Source organism: Cryptomeria japonica, chromosome 5, assembly GCF_030272615.1.
Source record: "Cryptomeria japonica chromosome 5, Sugi_1.0, whole genome shotgun sequence".
Classification (NCBI taxonomy): domain Eukaryota; kingdom Viridiplantae; phylum Streptophyta; class Pinopsida; order Cupressales; family Cupressaceae; genus Cryptomeria; species Cryptomeria japonica.
The window spans coordinates 880,182,651-880,207,054 of NC_081409.1; the positions used below are offsets into that span (position 1 = coordinate 880,182,651).

At 38.7% G+C, this 24,404-nt stretch overlaps 1 protein-coding gene across 1 annotated transcript; it reads left to right on the top strand.

Annotated features, from left to right (window-relative positions):
- Positions 1-226: 226 nt before the first annotated feature.
- On the top strand, positions 227-2,990 carry LOC131056850 (UPF0481 protein At3g47200). The gene has a single exon (XM_057991119.2). It carries the CDS (start codon positions 561-563, stop codon positions 2,064-2,066), a length of 1,506 nt encoding a protein of 501 aa, XP_057847102.2. The 5' UTR covers positions 227-560; the 3' UTR covers positions 2,067-2,990.
- Positions 2,991-24,404: the final 21,414 nt, after the last annotated feature.

A 24,404-nucleotide genomic window follows, 5' to 3' on the forward strand; every position in this document is an offset into this window, starting at 1 on the left:
TGAAGTGGTTATAGTGTACAATTATTGGAATATCTTTAAATATGTAAAAACGTTCACTTTTTGACCTTTGCAAATATAAAAGATCTACAACGTACATGGTGACTACTTAAAAGCCAGAATAATAGCTATACAAACAAAACAAAAAAAATAAAAATAAATAAATTATCAAAACGTTTAGGGTTTAGAATCTGTGAGTGCACTAACGGCTACTGGTTGGCTCTCCCAGGTAACATGGTAGTATCGGTGCGCGAGAAAATTGGTGGAAATAACGCGTGGAAGAGCTGAAGCGAGAAAGAACCGGGAAGGTCTTGGTACGAAAACGCGTGAGTAGAGGCATAAACAAGACCGATGAATTTTCTGTACGAATTTTTATTGCAAACTTTATTTTTCTGTCTCAAGTGAGAAGGGAAGACGCGCAGATTTCTTTGTTGACGCGGTGTTTCCTTTTCATTGAAATTTTCTTTCTTATTGGTGAAATGAGGGTGCCCAGGAATTGGGTTCAGGATATTTCTTCCACACACGCTTTCAATAGATCGGCCTCTCTGATTTCCTTGTGAGATATGTTGGAGTCCAATTTATCGGAGGGCATTTCTTACAGAGACGCCTCAAGTATGGAGTCTGATTTGTGGTATAATCATGTCCATAAATATGTCACACTTGACGAGTGTCGCCCTGAAAGAGTGGGATCAGAAAATGAGACATCGGCTTGCATGTTCAGAGTATCAACGGCCTTGTTGAAGGAATGTGAAGATGCGTATGTGCCTCAAATTGTTTCCATCGGCCCTTACCATTACGGGAAAGAGGAACTGCGGGGAATGTTAGAAATCAAATGGGAAGCGGTCAGTAGAATAGTTGTTAGAATTCTTCTGAGGAAAGGTAGTTACCGTACATCCAACGAAGAGGAGAAAGACCGCTTTAAAGAAGAGATGGTAAACTTGTCAAAACAAATGGTGGCGAAATTTGGAGAGAAGGCAGACGATATAAAACAGTGCTACGATATAAAACAGTGCTGCGACAGAGAAACAAATCTCACTAATGATTTCCTATGTAGTATGATGGTTCCGGATGCTTGTTTCATACTTGAGTTCTTCAGATGTTTATTAAATGAATCTGTGGTTGATAAAGAGAATCTAGAAAGGTTTTTCCCCAAATTTGGATCAAAATTCAACCCTGTTGTGAGGTCGGAAATCATGAAGGATTTGATTAAATTAGAGAATCAGATCCCACTCTTTGTCCTGGAAGAAATTCTTGCTATGGAGATGGGAGAATCCCTTGAAATTGCTCAGTCCGAACTTCAAATCTTGCTCAAGGCCGTGTTCCATGATATCTACTATCGGCCTTTCGATTATGTCGCTTCTGGCAAATCGCACAGGCGGAATCATATTTTGGACATATATTACTACTGTTGTCTTGGAGATGAAGTGCACCAGGGGGAAAGGCAAAAGGCACAAGACCACAGGATTTTCCTTGGAAATTCTATGGAAGATTTGAAGAAGCAACAGTCTGAGAGACACAAGGTCCCGTCTGCAGTTCAATTAGAGAAAGGAGGATTGAAAATCCGGGCATCTGGTAAAATCCAAGATCTTAGGTTTGAGGGAAGAACGCTACATATACCGCCTATACAATTGGAATCGGACTCAGAAATATTCATCAGGAATTTAATGGCTCTGGAAGTTTGTTCCCCGCACAGCCCTTTGAGAAGAATGACGGCATTTGTTCAGTTCATGAATGAGTTGTGCCAAACAGAGAAAGGAGCAGCGGTGATGAGAGAAAACGGCGTCATTGTTGTTAGTCTTGGCCAAGACTCTGAAGTCGCCCGACTCTTCAGCTCGTGTAAGCAATCGCGTTTACTACCAAGCTGTCATCCCATTCAAAGAACTAGGAGAAAACTGATCAAGTTCTACAGTAGAAAAAGTAGGATCGCTGCGGCAGAAGCTTGGAATGAATTCCAGAAAATTTACTTTTCGAAACCATGGTTTCTTATTGGAGGCATCGGGGCGACCATTATCCTCATACTTACTGCGGTGCAGGTCTTCTGCTTATTTCATTCTTGCGGAGCGCGATGAATTATTGGACGATCAAGAGTGAGTGGCTGTTGTGTTTTCCTTTCCTCTGCAATACCTGTGGTTTTCTTTGGTTTGATCCGTGGTACATTATAGGGTTGTAGTGCAGCTTCTTTTAAAGTAATAGACCATTAGCGATTCCTTCGTATGTAATCCAGCTATCTGTTTCTTACTCTACTTTCAACTCTATAGCTTTTCAAATGTGTAAGCTTGCGTTTCTGTCATAGACACTGATTATATCGGCATTTATGATTTCGTATTTTCAGTCAACAATTACTCATATATGTATCAGTACAAAGCTTTTAGGTTAAGAAGTACTGAATTTTCTTTTTAAATTAAAATATCAGTTAAATGAGGCAAGTTTAAGACCATTTTTCTTAAGGTTTTGGCATTCAATAGCTTACAAGTGCCATTCTTTCAGGCAAATGTGACAATTAATAGCTCTCAGTACGGTTTTAATAATTTATTATGAGATATTTAAGATTTTGAAACATAAGATAAAGAACCCTAAATTATTGGGGCATATTTCCAGAAGGACCTTTTTGTCTTTTTAAGCACAAGATAAAGTATAAAGAGCGTAGGGTTTGAGTTATATTACCATTTTAAACTGATATGCAGTACTTGATTCACATTTAACGTTCAAACCTACATAAATTAAACGGTTGTTTGAACGGTATTGAGGTCATTTCTTCCACAGACGCCTTCAATAGATCGGCCTCTGTGGTTAGCTAGTGAAATATTTCTTCTGAAGACGCCTCCAGTATGGAATCTGATATGTGGTATAATCATGTACATAAGTATGTCCCAGTTTCTACTTGAGAAGAGTTGTCTTGAAAGAGTGGGATCAGAAAATGAGGCATTGATTTGCATTTTCAGTGCACCATCGGCCTTGTTGAAGGAATGTGAAGATGCGTATGTGCCTCAAATTGTTTCCATCGGCATTTGCCATTTCGGAAAGGAGCACCTCTTGGGAATGTTAGAAATCAAATTCCTTTGATGGATGTCCAGAGCATTTGCAACCACCTTTTGAGAAAATTCCTCTATCCAATTCGGCTTTATACCCGCCAATTGCATTTGGTTGGAAGTTTCTGAAGCCTTTTCAGTAAATCCATTTTGTTAATATCCCAAAATCAAGGCGTTCCATGAGAACCAGTTCAGGTGCCTTGTCTATGCTTCCACATTTTACATATCTTGCAATCATAGCATTCTGTCAAACAGTTTACGTGCATTGTCAGTGGTTACACATTTTCCATAAATGTCTATCAGGGAAGTTGCAGCTATGTCCATACCCTGTTCCAAAGTTCCCATTTTGGTGCAGGCTCGGAGGATGCTGGCAATGGTTGCGAAGTCTGGCTTTACACCTGCCAATCGCATTTCAACTAAGGCATTTTGTGCATATCCTGCAATCGTTTATTCCATGAGATCACATTTCTTTGACGCATCCGGTGTTCGCACGCCTTGTCTATGCTTCGACATTTTGCATACGTCTACGAGAGCATTTGAAACTGGAATATCAGATAATAATTTCCCTGCCATTATGCTTCGATGGATGTCCATACCCTGTTTCTAAGGGTACAAGAAGTACGCTGGCAAATAGATGGGAAGAGAATTTGAATGGGAACGTTAATGGGACATCTGCCAACGTTGAGGAGGAAAACCGCTTCAAAGAAGAGATGCTAAAACTGTTGCTTCGAGTGGAGAGAAAAATTGAAATGAGAGAAAACGAGATATAATCTACACTGCTACGATAAAGAAATCTATTGCAATAGTCATGAGATGCTTCGGGATGTTTGTGTTACACTTGAGTTATTCAGATCCTTATTTAATGAATCCGTGGGTGATTTTGAGAATCTGAAAAGGTTTTGTCCTAATTTCGGAGCAAATTTCAGTCCTGCCGTGAGGTCCGAAATCATGAAGGATTTGGTTAAGTTAGAGAATCAAATCCCACTCTCTTGTGGAAGGAATTCTTTGTAAGGTACCCTCCAATTTCAGCATTTTCATCCTACATTTGAATAACTGGCAATCTACTCATGGTTTTTAAGAATCATTTTTGAATCACATAGGCTACCAATGAAACTAAATCTTCTTCCTTCAACTACTATTCGCATTCTACATTCACATCTCCTTCTCCGTGCAAGGATTCAACATGAGCTGAAAACGTCATCTCCTGTTTTTTGATGCACATGGACTTCTGTATATTATTGAATGTCAATGTGTCCCAGAATTGTGTAACAAAAAAATTAAAATTCTAGATGTTATTAAACTGATACAAATATCATGTACAATACTGTTGTATTGGTGAACTTCTTTGGGTATCTCTATAGTGGAGTTTTATGAATAATGTTGTATTACTATGTGCGTATTATTTTATTATATTTATATTTGTACAAACCATAATGAATGTAGTGATGAACTACTTCCTTCATTTAATTTTTGTTTCAAATGTTATTTTGTAATTTTTATTATATGTGTTTTAAGACTCAAATTTCATTATTTAGCATTGACTCTATTTTTTAAAGTTAGATTTAGTTATCAAATATCTATTTCAAATTTGGTTGCTTTTGTAAATGGATTTTAAAGTTGTTATTGAATTCAAATGGTTCTAAATGAGTCTAACATATGTCAAGTCTTACAAAGTGTAAGGTCTTGTCATCATAAGGAATGAGGTTGGGATCATGCCTTGAATGACTTTGGAAAAAAGGATATCCATTAGTCCTTGGTTCTTAGTTGAAGACATTATAGACTAAGGTTAACGCTCCCAAATCGAATGGCAAATTGGTATTATGGATTATAATATAAAATTTTCCATGAAAAAAAAATAATAATTGATTGTTTCATTGTTGAGCTAAAAATAAAGTCATCTTCAAAAATAAATATTGTTTTGATTAGATTAGCATGGGGAAGGGCCCAAACTCATTATGTATCTTCCATTAAGGAAAATGAAACAAATCTCAAAATGAGTGAGATTGATTAAAAAAAATGATAAGTAGAGTCTTTAAAATGAAATAGGTAAAAAATAGAGAACCAACAAAGAACAAAAAACAACTAACTATCAATGAGGGACTTTAATCCCTTCGCTACCTGCCATTCTTTTTAGACTAATTCCAACCATTCTTCAAAGGTGACAACTTTTAACCCTGGACTTTCAATGCCCTCTATAGCTTGAGTAGGAATTTTGGAATCAATACTTTGGTCTATCTATGTCCTGATGTGGGAGGCTACTCTAAGCCATAGACATCACCTTACATCTCCTCCTTTTCTTCTCTTTATGATACTTGAACTCTTGTTGAATAACCTAAATGGTGAGGGCAATATTCTTAACATTGTCCCTATAGTAATTTAGCTGCTAGATGTTATTCATTAGGACCTCCTGATTTTATTTTTATTTTTATTTTCTGACTTCTGGTTCTAGTTGGGGATTCTTGGCCTCTCGTTTGATAATATGAATTTATTTTGCATTCACCTTCTATCTCTCTAATGTCTCTTCCATAATCTTTATTTGTTCCCAAGCCCTACTACCAAGGTCTTCCTGAGGCCATTCTTAAGCTTTCACAAAAATTAGCTTCTCGAAAACCTGAAATTTTCATTTAGCTTAGTGAATTTGGGCCATTTATGACTTCAAAAGATCCATATGTGTGCTGAAATTCCTACATATCTCTTCCCTTTTTGTTGAATCTTCATGCATAAGATACATTATATCTCGGTGGATTTAAAGATGGGCACCTCCTCTAGCTTCATGGAGCCCTCTTTAAGAGGGGAAATAGGAAGGGGTTGTTGTGGTACATTAGGGTTAGGGGAACTGGAATTTTGTGTGGGATTGGTTTTGTAACTTTAATAATCATCACTATACTCTATGTTAGGCATAAAGGAGTTCTCTAGAGGCTCAAAAGAACACCCAGTGGCTCAAAAAATCTCACCATTTTAACTTTCATTTTGTCTTTAAAGAGCTAGGATAAACCATAATGAGTAGTTCACTTAGACTCAAGGGTTGGGGTAGTGAAAGAAGAAGTAGTGCTAGGAGTAGAAGTTTACGACTAGTGTGCGATGCAAGAATTGAGAGGTTTATGATTTTGGGTTTGGGCTTAACCACAAGAATGAGAGACAAATTATATTAAAACAAACACAAAAATTATCCCTAGTGAAGAGGGGTTTTCACAAACCCAACATTATTTAACATAGATTCTTCCAACAAAGTAAATAACCAATTAGGAAAATTAAGCTTCATCTAGTGATGAAAATTGTTAAGAATACGAGACAAAAAGGGATGGAATGTTTTATACCTTCCCTCCAAGGTGACATATCACATTAAAACTTCTACAACTCTTGGTTATGCATTACGAAGGTCTTCTCTATTGTATCCACTTTGGAGCCAATTCAACTTTTCTCCTTTTTTGAAGGATGTTTTCATAGCCTCCTTATAGTCTCATTTAGGTTTCTTCACCAAGCTCACTTCTTCATTAGGAATACCAGTCACCAACACAATAGTCTCCTCTAAGACTTGGAAGGAAATGCCATGCAACTTTACCACACCCTTCTTGGACCATGATCCAATCAATTCCATGGAAACAATTGGATCAAATCCTTTCATGGACTATAGCGAGTAATGCTACCTACCTTCAAGATTTACCAAAATTAATGCTCCTTTTCAACATTCTCATGCTCTTTTGGGTTCAACTTGGACTAAATCCCCACCCATTTTCACCGAATAGCATACCCAATGTAGAGTAGCCAAAACTAGAATCAAGGAAGGAAGAGAATGGTAGGTTTTGGAACCACCAAGAATGAAATTAACCAAATTGAAACTCATCATGAATTTAGTACATGCATCTAGCTTTAAAGATGATGAAGAATTAAATTGAAATGCTACATTTGTCCATGTGTACCCTTTGGACAATGTTAGCCGAAAGGGAGGACATCTCCTCCCAAATCATGCAATTATTTATTTTAGTTGCTAATTTAGAGAGGAGATCCATTAACGTGTTGCCTTCTCTAAACACATGTAGAACCATGTGATTTTGAAAAGTTGTGATATTGGAGTGTGTGCCATCAGTCAAATCCATCACTTGCCAGGCCAATGCCACCTAAAAAAAGTGTGAAGTCTGAACCATTTGTTAAGATACAATTGATACAATATTAACTTCAATCGTTTCAACTATAATATATACTTTTTATGAATAAAAATAAAAATTTAAATAATACTAATTTATAAAAAATAATACTTGAAATTCAATTAATTCTTATGTGATGACCAATAAAACTTTCAACAACAGGAAAAAAAAAGAAGTATACTCTTTTTTTAAATGGAGGATTTTTCATTCACAAAGTTGTTTTATCTACCATATATGAGAGCACAAGTCTTAAGACTAAAAGGTATCTATTCCATCAAATTCATTTGGAACAAGATCATCCTTACACTCAACAAAACTTGATCCCTAATGAATTCATTAAGAACCACTGAATTTCATCCATAGACCAAAGATCCAACAGTAAAATAAATTCTAATCTTCCCTCCTTTATCCTCCACTACAAATATCCCATTGACCAACAATAGAATTAATTATAGTCTTCCCTGCTTTATCTTCTACCACTGAATGGATATGATGGCGTGACAATAACGTCTCAACAAAATAGAAATTGACCAGCAATAAAGTAAATTCTTGTCATCCCTCCTTTTATCTATGGGTACGTTGGCGTGACAGTAGCATCCCAACAAAAGTCTGAACTGCGGAAGAAAGGAGGTCCATTCATTAATCAGATGTAACTATCAATAATAACCCAGCTTTGAATGGTTCGTGCATGTGAATTCCATGGGATTGATTACTATAGTAGGTAATATACGAAAGTCCACGAAATCTTGCGTTGTGTACACACGTCACACACCAGTCATGTTTACGAAAACCGTGTTATGAGTCAGTCTTATGATTGAATTTGTAATTTCTTAGAAGAGTTACTTCAGTAGGTAAATAATTTGTAATTTCTTAGAAGAGTTACTTCTGTAGGTAAATAATTTCTTTCACGGATGACGTAGGTCGTCGAATCTCATGTTTGAGAAGACCGTCGGATTTTAACACCGACAGGCATCTACCATTCTAGCTTTGAAGGCAGTTAACTCTGGTAGAGTAGGGTTGTTTGCAGCTTTGAAGAAATACCAGCAACACATATTAGCCGGAAAATTTAACCTGATGGTCGACGAGTAATATTTCTGAGTAAAACCACAAATTGACTTTTAAACAATTGTAGAGAGTTATTATAAATAGATGATTCATGCAATGAAAGATTTGCCTGGCTTCTTAGATATGTCAACGTGTGATCTTGAGCAATGGGTGATTGATTGTAGGTTGGATCTCATATCTGAATATGCACCGCGGAGTTATGATAGGTGGACTTGTATTTTCAGTGCAGCAAAGGAGTTGTTGTAAGAGCATGAGGATGCTTATGTTCCCTGAATTGTTTCCATCGGCCCTTACCATTTCCGATTCAAAGGTGGGGCAGTACGTGGAGAGCATGCTAGAATTCGGAGCAAAACCGATAATTTTGACTTCAGTTTCGACGAAGTGATTGACAATTTTTTTGGGTCGAATACGGGAGATATTCGACCGGTACGATAAAGAAATTTCTTAAAATGCAGAGGTAGTGTGTTGGATCATGGCGCGAGATGCTTTTTTCATCCTTGAGTTTTCCAGATGCCAAGGGAAACCGGCTGATTGGTCAAAATCAAAGGATGAAAATGTTCAGTTGCAAAATCCATTGCATATCCGTTTCGGACTCGAATCCGAGAATTATGTTATCAAGTCCGAGATCAAGAGGGATTTGATTAATTAGAGAATCAGATACCACTCTGTCTTTGTACAGGTTCTTGCTATGGAACAAGTTGTGGCTACAAATTTAGTTCTTGCTGTGTCTCGACCCTCTCCTAAACCAAAAAAAAAAAAGTCACAATAAGAAATCACCTAAAAGTTCGACTAGCATACACGTCAAAGGTAAAAGTGGAGGAGACTATATACCATCTTTTGCCACGTTCCATGAGACGATAAGTTTGAGTGGCATGCATCAAGCAACAGGAAGTTTCATAAGAAGTTTTCTCCCAGGTCGACTTGAAGACCGAAACCTCACACATGGCAGCGTAGAGAAAGGAAAAGACGCCATGGAAAGAGAAAACCAGTTTGAAATCTAACTCCAGTCATACTCTCTTGAAGATATGGCGACTAGAAGGAAAGAAGACTTAGTGTCTTAACTCACGCAAATCAGCCTACTAGTTAATGATTTCAACACACCACTCACGCTCCCTCAAGATCGTGAAGGGGAAAACGTGGCATGGAACTTACCTTAGCCATCTCTCAAAACTATACTATCCAATGCCTGGAGCATGAAGAGCAGAAAAAATGTCACCACTAAGGAAGCCATTCTTTACTGCAAGAAGGAAGGACTGACCACATGTCATAATTTAAACTTTAGATGAGTCATCACCTGGGCGTGAATGAAGAAAAAATGATAGTACCTACAGGGGAGAATCTTCGAGGATCTGATATTCATTCTCCATCGTACATTTTTTCTTAGCATTCTTTTCTTTGTCGATAAGAGAGTTGGAGGAATCGGCAGAGGATTCTTTGCTTATTCTCCATATTTCCATTATATCTTTTATTGCAAAGAGCGAGGATATTTGGAATCGGCCTTACCAGGATGAGTCGCCCCTCATTTCTTTCAATCCAAATGGGCGGCACACATGCGAGGTCGTGGAAGTTATTCTTCTTCCAACAAAGTTAAAATCGGGGGTCGATTAGCTGTTGAAATCGACATAGAGAAGGAGCATCACATGCTGTCATTCAGTAGGAGAGGAGAGCTATCTCAAGGACCAGTCCACTGTAGTCAAGAGGAGAGCATTAGCAAGAAGTGGTCAGTTTCTCATCTACGTTGGCAGCGTTATCAGGTAAGTCGACTGTGCCATCAACGAGCAGATTTAAATTTTAATTTTTTGGAGTCGATTTGATTAAACTCCAATGGTTGAGATACTATTATTAAATAGAATATGATATACACCTGAATGGTTGTGTTATCTAGTGTCACTCAAATAATCGCGTTTAGCTCGTATCTGTCATCCTTGAGAATGCTACATAACACTAGGTCCATATCCCATTGAACAAATGTCTTTGACCCTTAAGTCGATTTGTGTATGTTACCCTTAAAGTCAATCAGTACTGTATATGGTGAAAATGGATAACAATAATAACAAAATTGAAAGGCTAAATGAATTCAACCACCAAACCCTAGCCTAACAACAACAAAGATCCACCATAACATATGAAGATTACCTAAGACAATGCAAATCAAATGAAATCACAAAGATTATGCCATCACATGTCCAATAGGGTTTTGATCTCCATTTTTCCTATCTCCATTGATCTTGCTTGATATATTTGCTCTCAGATTTTATGTGCATAAGAGCTCAACAAAGAATGAAATGTGGTTGCAAGTAGGATCGTAGTGTAGTCAAGTCCTTAAGATTAGTGATTAGGTCATTAGGGTTTGATAATGAAGGAAGCATCTCCTTAAATAGAAGACACTATATGAAATGGAGGGATAAGATTGAGAGGTGTAAAAAGGAGGTCGGCTATGATTAGAGGGTAGGTAGAAGAAATAATAAAATAATGAAAGAGGTAGGTAGTGTAGGAATTAAGAGATGAATGACATGTGTCATGTGTAGAAAAAGCTAATGAATTAATTAAATAAATAAAGATTTATTTAATTAATAGAAGAATTAGGCTTAGATAATTAAATAAATAATATTTATTTAATTAGACATGACAATTTTGAGTGTCTACATTTTGCCCCTCTTTGAGACAATGCGGCTTGTCGCGTTGTTTCAAAGAAGATAAGATGAACTGATATAGAGTTGCCCCAACATGGGAATGATATGCCTCCTCGAGGGATTGGATGAAAATATCTAAAAAGATCGCAGACAATCTCTCGATAAGAAAAATGGGATAGAATGGACTGACTGAATAAAGTGACAGAGTCACAGGATAAGGAAAACTGACTCGGGAAACGAGGGCGAGGGCTAGGGTAGGCTATAAGATAGACCACGAGGGAAAATACATCCTCATTGTCATCTACACATCCACGAGAGCAGATTGTAGAGCGAGAAAAGAGCAGTAGCAGTTAGCAGCGATGGCTTTCGTTCATAGATTCGACCGTGTTCGCCGATTCTAGAGGCTAGCAGAGGCAGGAGAGCCGGTAAGTACCACCAAACCTCCTCGTACTTTGATGCATTTAATTTTGTCATTAATGCATGGTAGATAGGGCAATAAATGTGCTTAGAAGTAGGGTTCAAAAATGTCAAAAATCGTTTAGGCGTGTCTATGTAGGTGCCAGGGGCGTCTGTGTCTGCTAGGCGCGTCTGTGTAGGTGCCAGCCGTGTCTGTGTCTAAAACCACGTTTATGTCAAATGCGGATGCGTTTGCGTCACGTAGGGGCGTTTGTGTTTTACAGGTGCATATGTGCACAGCATAGGCACGTCTGTGTCATACAGGCGCGTCTGTGTTGTTCAAACGCGTCTGTGTAGTCTGTAAGCGCGTTTGTGTCAGGAAAGCACGTTTATGTCTAAAAAAATGCAAATTTTCGTCTTTGAGGTCAAATCGGTAGTTCTGTGATGAACATACGCTGTCGATTGGATAAGCTGCTGAGAGGATACACTCAAGCAGGTCCTCTAGGGAAGACTAGGATAGATCAAGGCACTTTGTGATGAACAGTGAGTACCAAGATAGAGTACTTTGTGATGAACAGGGAGTACTTAAAGTATAAGCAGCAATTTGTGATAAACAGGGAGTGCAAATGTGAATAGCACTTTGTGATAAACAGGAAGTGCCAAACATGTAGTACTTTGTGATGAACAGGGAGTACCACTAGGATAGAAGCAACACTTTGTGATGGACAATGAGTGTCACTGGGATAGATAGCCATATGCATTTAGATAAAAAGTAGCATTTTGTGATGAATAGTGAATGCCACTATAACTGACATGATTGATTTGCTTGACTGTAGGAGTATTTGCCTATGCTGGAGTCACGAGAGAGATTCTCGTCGATGCAGAGATTGCGACCTGAGTTATCGTTTGAGGACAGAGCTACCATCGAGGAGATGGGTTTGAGACATGTACTGTATGTGCCTGAGTTTCAGGCGAACATGGGTTTGTTAACTGCGCTGGCTGAGAGATGGCACTCTGAGACGTGCACGTTCCATTTACCGATGGGTGAGATGACAGTCACCTTGGAGGATGTATACAGGATTCTGCGGGTACCGATCGATGGAGATCTGATCTCATACGATCGAGATGGAGATAGGGAGGCCCTGAGACGAGTATTCCAGGACCCAGGACTAGAGATGAGAGTAGGACACGTGGCGTGGGACACGATGACAGCCACAGGGCTAGCATTGCCAGCAGTGATAGGAGGAGCTATCAGTGGGTTCCTGTGTCCAGATAGGGCGACATGGGGTTTGGCTGTGGGCTGGGGAGGAGCACTGGAGACACTGGTGACACAGCACACCAGATACGCCTAGGGACCGTGTGTGCTGGCCCATTTGTATTATGAGCTTCATCAGTTTGTTTATCATGGATCAGTGGGATTGGGCTGTGGAGTGACACTGCTGCAGGTATGGGCCTACGAGCATCTACCAGTTACCCAACCGATACACTTCAGGGGCAGAGGTCATGGACCCAGCTTTGTACATTTGTATGATATGATCACATCACAGCCACGGATTGGCAAGTTAGAGTATTGGCGGCGAGTGTTGGATGATATCGATGTGGTCATATGGAGACCATATCTGGGCTATGAGGAGTGGGAGGATGATGCAGTGGAGCTGCCCTACACCTTCCATAGTAGGTACCTGATTGGGCAGATGCCCTATGTGTTAGAGAGACAGCTGGTGGACAGGGTTGGCCGACAGTTTGGCCGGATTCAGAGGATGCCCCGGGGCTCAGGCATGTATGCCCGCATAGTTAGAGATCAGGCATAGTTTGGGCCGTTGCTGTCGTATGATCAGGCAGTCACACAGCTGGTGGAGATGATGCCCCTACCCTGGGATATGTGGCCTGAGATCGAGGATGCTGGCATGGATGCCGAGTATATAGCTTATTGGGCAGAGCATCCATTCCCACGGTTGACAGATCCAAGAGGCATTGGAGGGAGATGGGGGGGGAGATGATGAGGAGGGTGGAGGTGATGGGGGCAGAGGGCGACGGAGGAGGAGGGGAGTAGTTGGAGAGAGGCAGGTTGCACCTCGGAGGGAGAGTGGAGAGGAGAGGCAAGCTCGGGTGGTGAGGGATTGCGGTGGATTGCCGGTGCAAGTGCCAACAACACAGGGTCCTAGAGCACAGGGTCCAAGACAGGTGCAGAGACAGGTACAAGGATAGGGACAGGGACAGGTATAGGGACAGGCACCCGTACAGATACAGGCACAAGTATAGGGACAGGTACCAGTACAGGGACCTGTACAGGGAGAGCCACAGGCAGAGCCATAGGGGGCCGACACAGAGGAGGATGAGCTGATTGAGCTCAGGGAGATCTGCGAGGGATAGGCAGATGAGATTCAGGATTTGGAGAGGGAGAGGGATTGGCTCAGGAGGAGGCTCCGAGATACTAAGCGAGAGAGAGACCAAGCTATTCAGCGCTATACAGAGGTTGAGACAGTGCTGAGGGTGGGGAGACAGGTAGCGGAGGACACAAGGGTAGGATATGCGTATGTCCTGCAGGCAGGGGAGGAGATTGCCTACTAGCGGGACCTCTATTATGGTGTAGTGCCAGCAAATCAGCGGGCGAGGAGCTTCCATAGACCATCGCAGACAACGATAGCTATGGGAGGGAGCCGAAGGAGATAGGCATCGAGTGGTGGGGTTATGGGTCCTTCGGGGGCTCAGATTCTGTCGAGGCCAGGCAGCTCCAAGGGAGGGAGTTCATCATAGCCATAGAGGGCTCCCTATGTATCAGTATTATACCATTTTTGTATGATGGTGTAGACACCTATGGGTGATTTTGTAGCCATATGTATTTTGACATCATTGTATCATGACACTTATGATTATATATATGAGATGATTCATCTTTGCGGCAGCTATATGCATGTGTACCTATGTGATGAGATGTTCTTATGATGTATGTTTTATGTGATGCTTATAATATGGATGCAAATATGTATATGATGTAATGCAATATATTTTGTTCTTTTATGTTTTATATGTGATGCATGATGCAAATGGGAATGTATGTAATGCAGATGAATATGATAATGCAAATGTAAATTGTGCTAATAGGTGTTGTGTGCAGGATGTGATGCAGTTGTGATATCTATATGTATGCATGAAATGCTTATATGTGGTAATGCAGGTGCAACTACATGAAATGTAAATGTTTTTGGTGTGTCATTATACTCAGTCATGTGATAGCAAGCTACACGGACTCGAGAAGGACGATGAAAGTCAATCAAGAAAGGGGAATGAAAGATAGAAGATATGAACGTGAAAGAGCTTCTTGTGTGTTATCATAATTGAGCTTTATTATGGCAAGTAGGTTATGACAATCGAGGCATGTGTTCGACCCAAAAAGTCATTGTACCTATTTGTATGGAGATAAGATAGTCACAAACAAGGATGCCCCAGTTCACACTAGACTCACAGTGTCCTCATATCCTTGGACAAGTCATAGCATTACTAAAAGACAATCCACAGACAGCAAATACAAATAGGTGACGATACCCCATCCTCGCCTTTCTAGTCAAAGACATTCTGGAGATATAATCTCTAGTCAGAGACATCCTGGAAAAGCTAAAAGACATGTCACCAAAAGATAAAATCAAAAGAAAACCAAGACTCGACACCGACATCCACTGTAGTCCTCAAGTTTAGTGTCTCTTGTCACTTGTATAAGTCTTATTTGATTGTGGTCACAATGTTTACTTTCACAAAATGGATAGATAGCACTAAACCATAATGTTGTCTGAGTCTGTTGAAAGATTTGATTTGTTGAAGCCTATTGTTGCTGCTGTGTCTCATTTAAAACTAACTGAATCCATGAAACTGATATTTTATTGTGAAGAAGATGAAAGTTTATTGCGGACTGGCGATGCAGATGTTGCTTTATTGTGGATTGTGCGCGGATAGATTGAAGGAAGCTGGAAGAAACTGTACTCCTCGAAACATGTGATGTTCTCAGTTCCACACCCATCACTAGATGTAGGAATTGCTGTAGCCACAGATAGGATCTGATTTATTATGGATGGAAAGGGAGGCTTATTATGAATGGCTAACCAATCTTGGGTAGATCAATAACAAGCCATGATGGAAATGGGTAAGTTTATTATGGATGAATAGGTTGTGAGTGTGTGCAAAGTGAAGTGATGAAAGAGAATCCTGAAGGAGGGAGGAGCAATGTCTCTACGCATGGCACTGGTGACCCAGTTTTCACCATGGTACTTGCCCAGGGTGCCACTGAAGTGGTTTTCACCGTTGGACGAAATTATTTCTCTTTACTTTTTTTCAATTTTTTGATTTTTTTTGTGTCACAAGGCGCTTGTTTGCTAGGTTTTCACCAAGTAACGATTTTTTTTGTTTTATAATTTTTTTGTATTTTTGAATTTTTTTTTTTGATTTTTTTGTATTTTTTGAATTAGGATACTCTGAAGAGCTATGTGTAGAACCTGCGAAGGTGCATGCTGTTGATAGGATCCTCCAAAGGTTCACCTTCTGTAGTTGAGAGTTGATATGCCCCAGATCCATATACTGCTGTAATGATGTAAGGACCAAGCCAATTTGGTTTGAACTTGCCCTTCTTCTCTCTGTCTTGCTGATTCTTGGGGTTTTCTCTGAGAACCAAATCACCTACCTCAAGTGTGTGAGGCTTTATCTTGTGATTGTAGCTGCAATGTTCCTTGACTGAATTATGTGTAGCTTGAGTGACTATCTTCCTTGATGAAGGAACTGAGATAGAATTACTAGTGTGTGGACTACACAGGCCCATATGCGTGTCACCTAAAGAAGTTTGGGCATCCCTGATAACAAAGTCCCTCAAGGAAGTTCCATTAAAGCTCCATGATGTATAGCCAGAAGGGGATGGATGTGTGGAACATGTGGATGAGTTATGAAGGCTTATGATTGCAAAAAGGAGTGAAAGTAGGATAGCATGATGGAGACTTAGGATCAACAAGTATGCTTTTTGACTTGAAATTTTAGAAGTTTTGCCCCCAGTTATTTTGATATTAGGGGAGATCAACTCTTGTTCTTTTTGCTTCATAGGATTTTTATCCTTGACATTGATTTTTGCAGAGTTCAATAGCTTTTGATTTTTATTTGGACTAAAGGACTTTTCTTTATTATTGACTTTTATATTTTTCTTTTCATAGCTTGATTTGTGATCCCCAATGAGTAAGGGCTTTTGTAATTCTTGTTGATCCAAGTCTAGAAGTGGAGTGGAAATGGAAGTAGTGGATGATATGGTAAGGCTATGTGATTTTTCAAGAGGGTTGATGATATGCTCAATAGATTCTTTGTTGGAACCACTCTTAGGACTATTGATATCAAGAGTTGCTTGCACCACTAGAGGAGATTTGCATTCAGACTTAGTAGCCACAACACTAGGTGGTTCACACCCAATTCCTTGGCATTGCAAATTATTTGTAGATTGTTCCTGTCGACTGAATGTCTTAGGAGATAGTGGGATTTGATCAACATGAAAGATATACTCACCACATCCCATGTCTTTAATCTTGAAATTTTCTTTGATCTCTGCTTGTTTTGATGTAGAAGCTTTCAATGATTCTGGATCCACATATGCTGATGAAGGAATAACTTCTTAATTAGCTGGAATTGTTATTTCTGATTTAGGTCACAGATTATGGCAATAAATGAATGGGTTAGGATCAACTTTGACGATCACTTCAACTCCATTGTGTGGAAACTTGATACATCGATGATATGTAGAAGGGACTGCGCCCATCTCATGAATCCAAGGACGTCCTAGCAATATGTTGTATGTGAGATCCAGGTCTAGGACTTGACAAACCACATCCTTTGTAACTGGCCCAACTCTGAGAGGTAAGGTGACTGTGCCTTTGGATGAATGCTCTTCATCATCATATGCCTTGATGGTGATTTGATTTGTTGAATTCATAGCTTTATCAGAATATCCCAATTGTTTAATGGTGCTCAATGTACAAATGTTTAGACCAGCTCCTCCATCTATCAGGACTCACTTTATTCTATGTTTGTGTATGAAGGCTTCAACATGTAAAGGTGCATTATGTGGCTAACTTACGGAGGCGTCGTCGGCTTCTGTGAATGTAAGGGAGTGTGGAATGGAAAGGTATCCCACCATGGCTTGAAACTGGTCCACGTTCAGATCAGTAGGGACAGAAGTGTCTCTCAAAATTTTGTCAAGAATGGCTTTATGTGCGGGGGATATACGTAAGAGCTCAAGTATGGAGATGAGTGCGGGTGTCTTCCCTAATTGTTCTACAAGGTCATATTCAGGTTTGGTTGATGAAGAAGCAGTATTTTTAGTGGAGGCACTTGGCAAAGTAATTTTACCTCGATGAGTTGTAACATGACATTCAGAGGTAGGTTCGGAAGAAGATCCAACACCTCTTAGGACAATCTTGGGTCGCTGGGTAGAACTCTCAGGAGTTTTGTCCTTGATGATAATAGTAGAGACATGATTGTCCATCGAGATGTGATTGATGGTTGAATCATAGTTGTAAGGTGCTCTAGTATAGTTAGCTTGATCATCTGTGACTTTAGCTTTTCCCTTGTCATGCTTTGGGAATGGTTCCTTAAACATCTCATGTTCTTGATTGGATGAGTGTCCCTCAATCTCAATGTCACCTCTATCAATGAGATCTTGTACAATGTTCTTCAGTCGATGAAAATTTCCTATTTTATGACCCTTGCTCTTATGAAACTCACAATACTCATCATCATTCCACCAATTTGGTTTAACCTCTGGTTTATATGGAGGAAAATCTGGAACTGTGATCACCTTGTTTGCCACAAGCTTTTTGAAGACTGACTCAAGTGGTTCTCCCAATGGAGTGTACTTCCTTCGTGATCTAGAAGTTGTTTGAGTATTCACTTGATTGTTTGTAGAACTTGATCCCGAAAAGATGAATTTGGGTTGCACTATATTGGCATCAACAACACCATCATTGACTATGTTCTTGTTTTTATTCCAAAATCTTGGCTTGTCTTTTCCTTTAAAGTCATCTTTGTTTTCCTTGAATACCTTAATGACTCCTTGTTCAATTAGGACCTTCTCTGTTGCTAAGCCTTTTTCAATGACATCCTTGAAGGTGGACAAACAAGCTTTCCTTAGATCATAGCCAATGTCTTTGTTAACGTTCTATGTGAACATCTCTACCATTTGTTTTTGTGGAATTTCACAAGAGCATCTACTGGCTAGATTCCTCCATCTTTGTAAAAATGATGCAAAAGACTCTCCCTCTTTTTGCTTGGTGTTGTATAAAGTAGTGACTGATATGTCTGTCTCTATGTTGTAGGAGAAATGTTGAATAAATGCCTCTGCTAAGTCACCCCATGACTTAATACCAGGTGGGAGTTGGGAGAACCATTCCATAGCTTGATCGCCTAAGCTTTGTGGGAATAATCTCATCAAATATGTCTCTTCTGAAGCTACTTCAATGCAAGCTGTGAAAAACTATCTCATGTGTGCCTTAGGATCCCCTTTTCCTCTATACTTATCAAATTTAGGCGTCACAAAGTGTGTAGGAAATGGAGGCATTGGAATGCTCTTGTCGCATGGATAAGGACATATGTCTCTTATTGTGTATGTTGGCTTCGGTGTATTTATGTCCTCCACTTTCTTTTGTAAGTCCCTGATTTGTTGTTCCAAATTGCTCTTAGGTGGAGATCGACTTCTTGGACCATACCCCATGTTTGAGACACCAATTTGAGGAGGAGCGTGTTGCATATATGGATGATATTGATCATACACATGTTCATATGGAGGAGGTCTATAGTGATGCTGCATATATGGACCACTTGGTATAGATTCATGTTGAGGAACACCATATCTATTTTGTGCATGTATACCATACTCTACAGGCATGTCATGTTCTAATGTGTTGCCCCCAAATTTGACACGGGGTTTCCTTGTGTCCAAATTTTGAGCATGCCTTTGAATATCCAATTGCTTTGGTTGATCCGTAGCTTGAGTATGTGATTAAGCATATCTGTCTACATAAGACTTCCATAATGGTCTGCGAAAGTGAGTTTCATATACTTGACCATGTGTATGTGGGACCTCTGGTTTTTGAAGCAAAGATGATGGTGATTCAGGTACCATATATGGTCCTCTATTTCCTCCACTATTAGGTCTCCTTTGATCCATGTTGGAGTGAGTTTGTTGCAAAGGTCGATTTTCCATTATTTGAGACATGTCAAAATCATGAGGTATCTTGGCTCCACTTTGTGCCATCATTTGTAAGAAGTATTGTCTATCCCTCCTCATTATTTCCTCAACAAACCGATTGAAATGGGGATTCATAATGGATTCTTCCACATCTGCTGAATGTATTGAAAAATTGTCCATATTGTCATTATGTGTAGCATTGTTGTTTGTAGTGTCCGTGTTCTCAACATTTGGAATGTTTTTATAGACATCCATGTCAGGTAATGTAGTGTGATCAGTATTGAAAAATATATCGTTCTCATACTCATAAGAACTCATGTTTGCAGACTCTTGAGCCTCTTTAGTTTCTCTCCTAGATTTTTGAAGATGAGTTTCAACCATGAACTAGGTATTGACCAAGATGTGTGAGACTAGATGAAAATGGAAAAAGTATGGAAGACCAAGAGTTGGATGGAGTGTAAATAAATCTGAGGTGTACTTGCAATGTCCAAAGTGTAAGACCAAGTATGTATGTAGTAGAGTAGGTGTGACTTCCAAAGAGAGGATAGTTTCTCTTGATGAGGTAAGTTGACCTTGACTCTAAGTAAGACCAAATGAGACCCAAAGGTAAGAAACCTTGATGAGGGACCACTTAGCAAAGTGTTGTTGTATGTAGTGTGTTGACAAAGTATAGTGAGGACAAGCAAGTGACCTTTTGACTCAAGTTTAGACAAGTGTGAATGTAAAGCAAGATGTGAAGCAATGATGGATTGTGTGAGACCCCAACAAAGGTTGAATGCTAGATGAAACCAGGAGAAACAACCTAGGAAGCTCAAGAATTCCGAAACCAACTGTGTGTGTTTGCTGGACTGTAAAAATTTTTGCAATTCTGAACACAGACGCGCCTGTATACTTCACAGACGCGGTTCCCTGACATAGACGCAACTCTGTTCAACACAGATGCGCTTCTGAGATTTTTGTAATGCACTGTTGATTCTGAGGACAGAGATGCGATTATGCCCTTCACAGACGCGGTTATACGACACAAACACATTCATAACAGACACAGATGCGTTTCTGGAAAATTTGTGCAATTTTTTCCAATCTGTGAAGTCGTTTTGTTGTGACCAAATCTGACTGCTTGACTATTTTTCGTGACAAGAGGACACAATGTTGATGAGGACTCAATGTTTGCAAGTGTCTAGACTCAAAACTGACTCCAAGAAAAGTGTTTTGTTTGATGTAAAATTATTTTGCATACACTTGAAGACACAAAAGACATAATGTTTTGCTATTTGGTCTTGAATGTTTGAATGTTTAAAATAAGTCAAGCACAATTCTTATGGCTGGCCAAGACAATAGTTGTTGATCCCACATAGGGTTTTACCCTCGAGGCTACGCTATTCAGAGTGGATACTTAGATGCTTGACCTCACTGGCTCCACCCTCGGCACTCACTTCTCGGGTCAGCCAAGCATCAGTCCCCATGAAAACTCCCCATTGCGAACTTTGTATCTCTACTAAGAACCGTATGTGTGTGGGCCGCTACCAGAGGTCCGACCTCTTGCCCCAACAACTAGAAGGATTTGGGCCTCTAAAACAAAAAGGTGCTAGTAAGGGCATCCGCTCGTGTGGCCATACATGCGGCACTTTCAGCTCTGTAAATACAGAAGGCTCCCAACCGGTAGGGGTTACGCCCTACAAATGATCAAATAAATTTGATCAAATGGGTTTATGGGGAGACATAGTGTCGATATGAACTAATCAGCACACGTTATCCATAGTTTTGACCATGAATACATTTGTTTATAGTGGTTCGAAAGAGGTGGGTTTTCCTCGCTACCACTTGGGTCATTCTCTTCTCATTAGTAGTCCTAATGACCACACGGGAAGACAGGCCCTCTAAAGATTAAACAAAAAGAGCCTATTGCTCAAGACACAAAAGACAATGATTCAATTTTAGTGCACCAATGGAAGTGTTTGCTAGTCTATGAAAACAAGGCACACAATAAAAAATTAAAAAACCCTTGCCAATGGACCTACAACAAAGAGTTGTTAGTAGTTTGGATTGTTTCAAATAATCACCCCTTTCTGCAAGCACACAAGTTAGGTAAATTTTAAACCCAAAAGACTTTGTGAAAATAGGGGCCTTCAACAAAACGTTTTGCTTTCAAGACAAGCTGCACCAATTTTGTTAGCTAGATCTGAAAATGTTAGCTCAAAATAAACTAGATCTGAAATCCTAAACGGAAAATCCAAAAATTGAATCAAATCAAAAATCCCAAAATTTGAAACCGCCGAACATAGACGCGGTTACCTTTTTCACAGACACGGTTCTGTGACCTAGACGCGGTTCCGAGAGACACAGACGCATCTCCAGAACGCAGACGCGGTTTTCGAACACAGACGCGGCTAAAAACTTCACAGACGCGGCTTTATGACATAAACACAATTTTTGAAAACCTGCAAAACAAAATGTTGCCGATAGCACAGACGTGATTTAAGTTGTTGCAGATGCGCCAGAAAATCAAGAACGCGATCCGAATGTACGCAGACGCGAAAAAACAAAAATGCTATTGAAAATGTCCGATCTGCAACTTCAAAAATGCAAAATCTGCAACAAGGAGGTTAAATGCAAAGGGACAAGAGTCCCACCGGGCGTGCCAAAATGTGTATATGGTGAAAATGGATAATAATAATAACAAAATTGAAAGGCTAAATGAATTCAACCACCAAACCCTAGCCTAACAACAACAAAGATCCACCACAACATATGAAGATTACCTAAGACAATGCAAATCAAATGAAATCACAAAGATTATACCATCACATGTCCAATAGGGTTTTGATCTCCATTCTTCCTATCTCCATTGATCTTGCTTGATATATTTGCTCTCAGATTTTATGTGCACAAGAGCTCAACAAAGAATGGAATGTGGTTGCAAGTAGGATCGTAGTGTAGTCAAGTCCTTAAGATTAGTGATTAGGTCATTAGGGTTTGATAATGAAGGAAACATCTCCTTAAATAGAAGACACTATATGAAATGGAGGGATAAGATTGAGAGGTGTAAAAAGGAGGCCAGCTATGATTAGAGGGTAGGTAGAAGAAATAATAAAATAATGAAAGAGGTAGGTAGTGTAGGAATTAAGAGATGAATGACATGTGTCATGTGTAGAAAAAGCTAATGAATTAATTAAATAAATAAAGATTTATTTAATTAATAGAAGAATTAGGCTTAGATAATTAAATAAATAAAATATTTATTTAATTAGACATGACAATTTTGAGTGTCTACAAGTACATTGCATAGAACAGAGATTTTACTAAGTCAATCAAAATAGTAGATTCATTAATACGGTTTCTCTTTTACTAACACGAAATATACTTTGCATCTAATAGCTTCCCCCCCAAAAAATTACATCTCCTTAAGAAAAATATACATTGCATCTAATAGCTTCCAAAAGAAGATTACATCTTCTTTAGACGTCTTATATCTCTACATTAAAATAAACTGAGTTTAGTAGAGTAGATCTACAACACATTATATCTCTACATTAAAATACACCGACTTTAGTAGAGTAGATCTACATATTCTGTCCATACATTGTAAATATGTAAACCCCTCATAGAAGTGGAATAAACCCATAATTAACATGTCATGTAAAACTCATACTAGACTTAATGTATACATAAATAAACGCAAATCATCTAGCGGTATTAATGTAGGCTTACTGTAAGAACTATTTGAGAAGCCAACCTTGCTAGCTTTAGCTATGACAAAAGGGAAAATACAAAAGGATGCAAAATACGATCCCTGATATGTATACGCAATTTTATATAGTTGATGGCTCTTGATTTCACTAGTAAAATTTAGACAAATTATTCCAAAATACTTTTCAATGGTTATGTTACGTTAAAGATTTAAACTCCAGGTACAATACATATTTACTTGTATAAAATTGATAAATCAGTATAGTGAAAATTAGTAAATTATATTATCTATGTTTATCCAAATCTTAGAGGTTATCAAGCGAAGATTCAAATCTAAATTTCCAATCTACAGCTGAATCTAGGTGCATACAAAGATCCAGGTTTACAATCTTAGAATCCCAAAAGATAGTTGTAGTTTACAATCTTAGAATCATCCTTATAATCAATTAATCAATTTCATGACTTGACACTTAATTAGTGTTATTCAATAAATTAATCATATGTCCTACTTAGGAGTTCTAGACCATGAATAGGGTCAAGTTATTTATGAATTTTATCATAGTAAATTGGAAATCTCAACAGTAACACAAATGATTAATATCTCTACAAAATTTATATTAACTCTATTGAAACTCAAATTTAAACAACATCACAAATTGAAAAACATTAAATGTTAAGTTATTAGTCAAACGTATGCTTTTGACCTATAGTGGTGCTTATTGGTAATACTATTAATTATGACTTAAAGAAGTTAGGATTTGAGTAAGAAAGTAGTTTACATTTGTATGATTAAAAGTTAGTTTAATTCTTATAAGTGGAATGATTTAAATCTGGTTAGATGGCTTAAATCATCTAGGAAATCAGCCTCGTTATAAAACCCCTATTATTAAATTTTGAACATTTTATACATGTTCTAGACTAAGTACTTCTTGGTAATGCCACCTTTGAATTGTATACAAAGAGTATTAAAGTTGAGTCCAAACTATTGGAGAATTGATAATCATGTTTAGATCATCCAAGCATTGAATATTAACAATCATATATATAATGTGAAAATTTTTATATACCATCATGAACATATTTCTTAATTGCTATTTTTAGATAATATGGAAAAGTCTAATATTACCTTAAATGTGTTGATAACCCCTTAAACATACTTGTGCTCTTATACATTTTAGTTACACCTCTTACCAATAAACTTTATTTATATATTAACATGAATAAAAGACTTGGGAAACAA

Coding starts and splice junctions, on each gene's coding strand:
- LOC131056850 (XM_057991119.2), top strand. CDS start 561: ATGTTGGAGTCCAATTTATCGGAGGGCATTTCTTACAGAGACGCCTCA.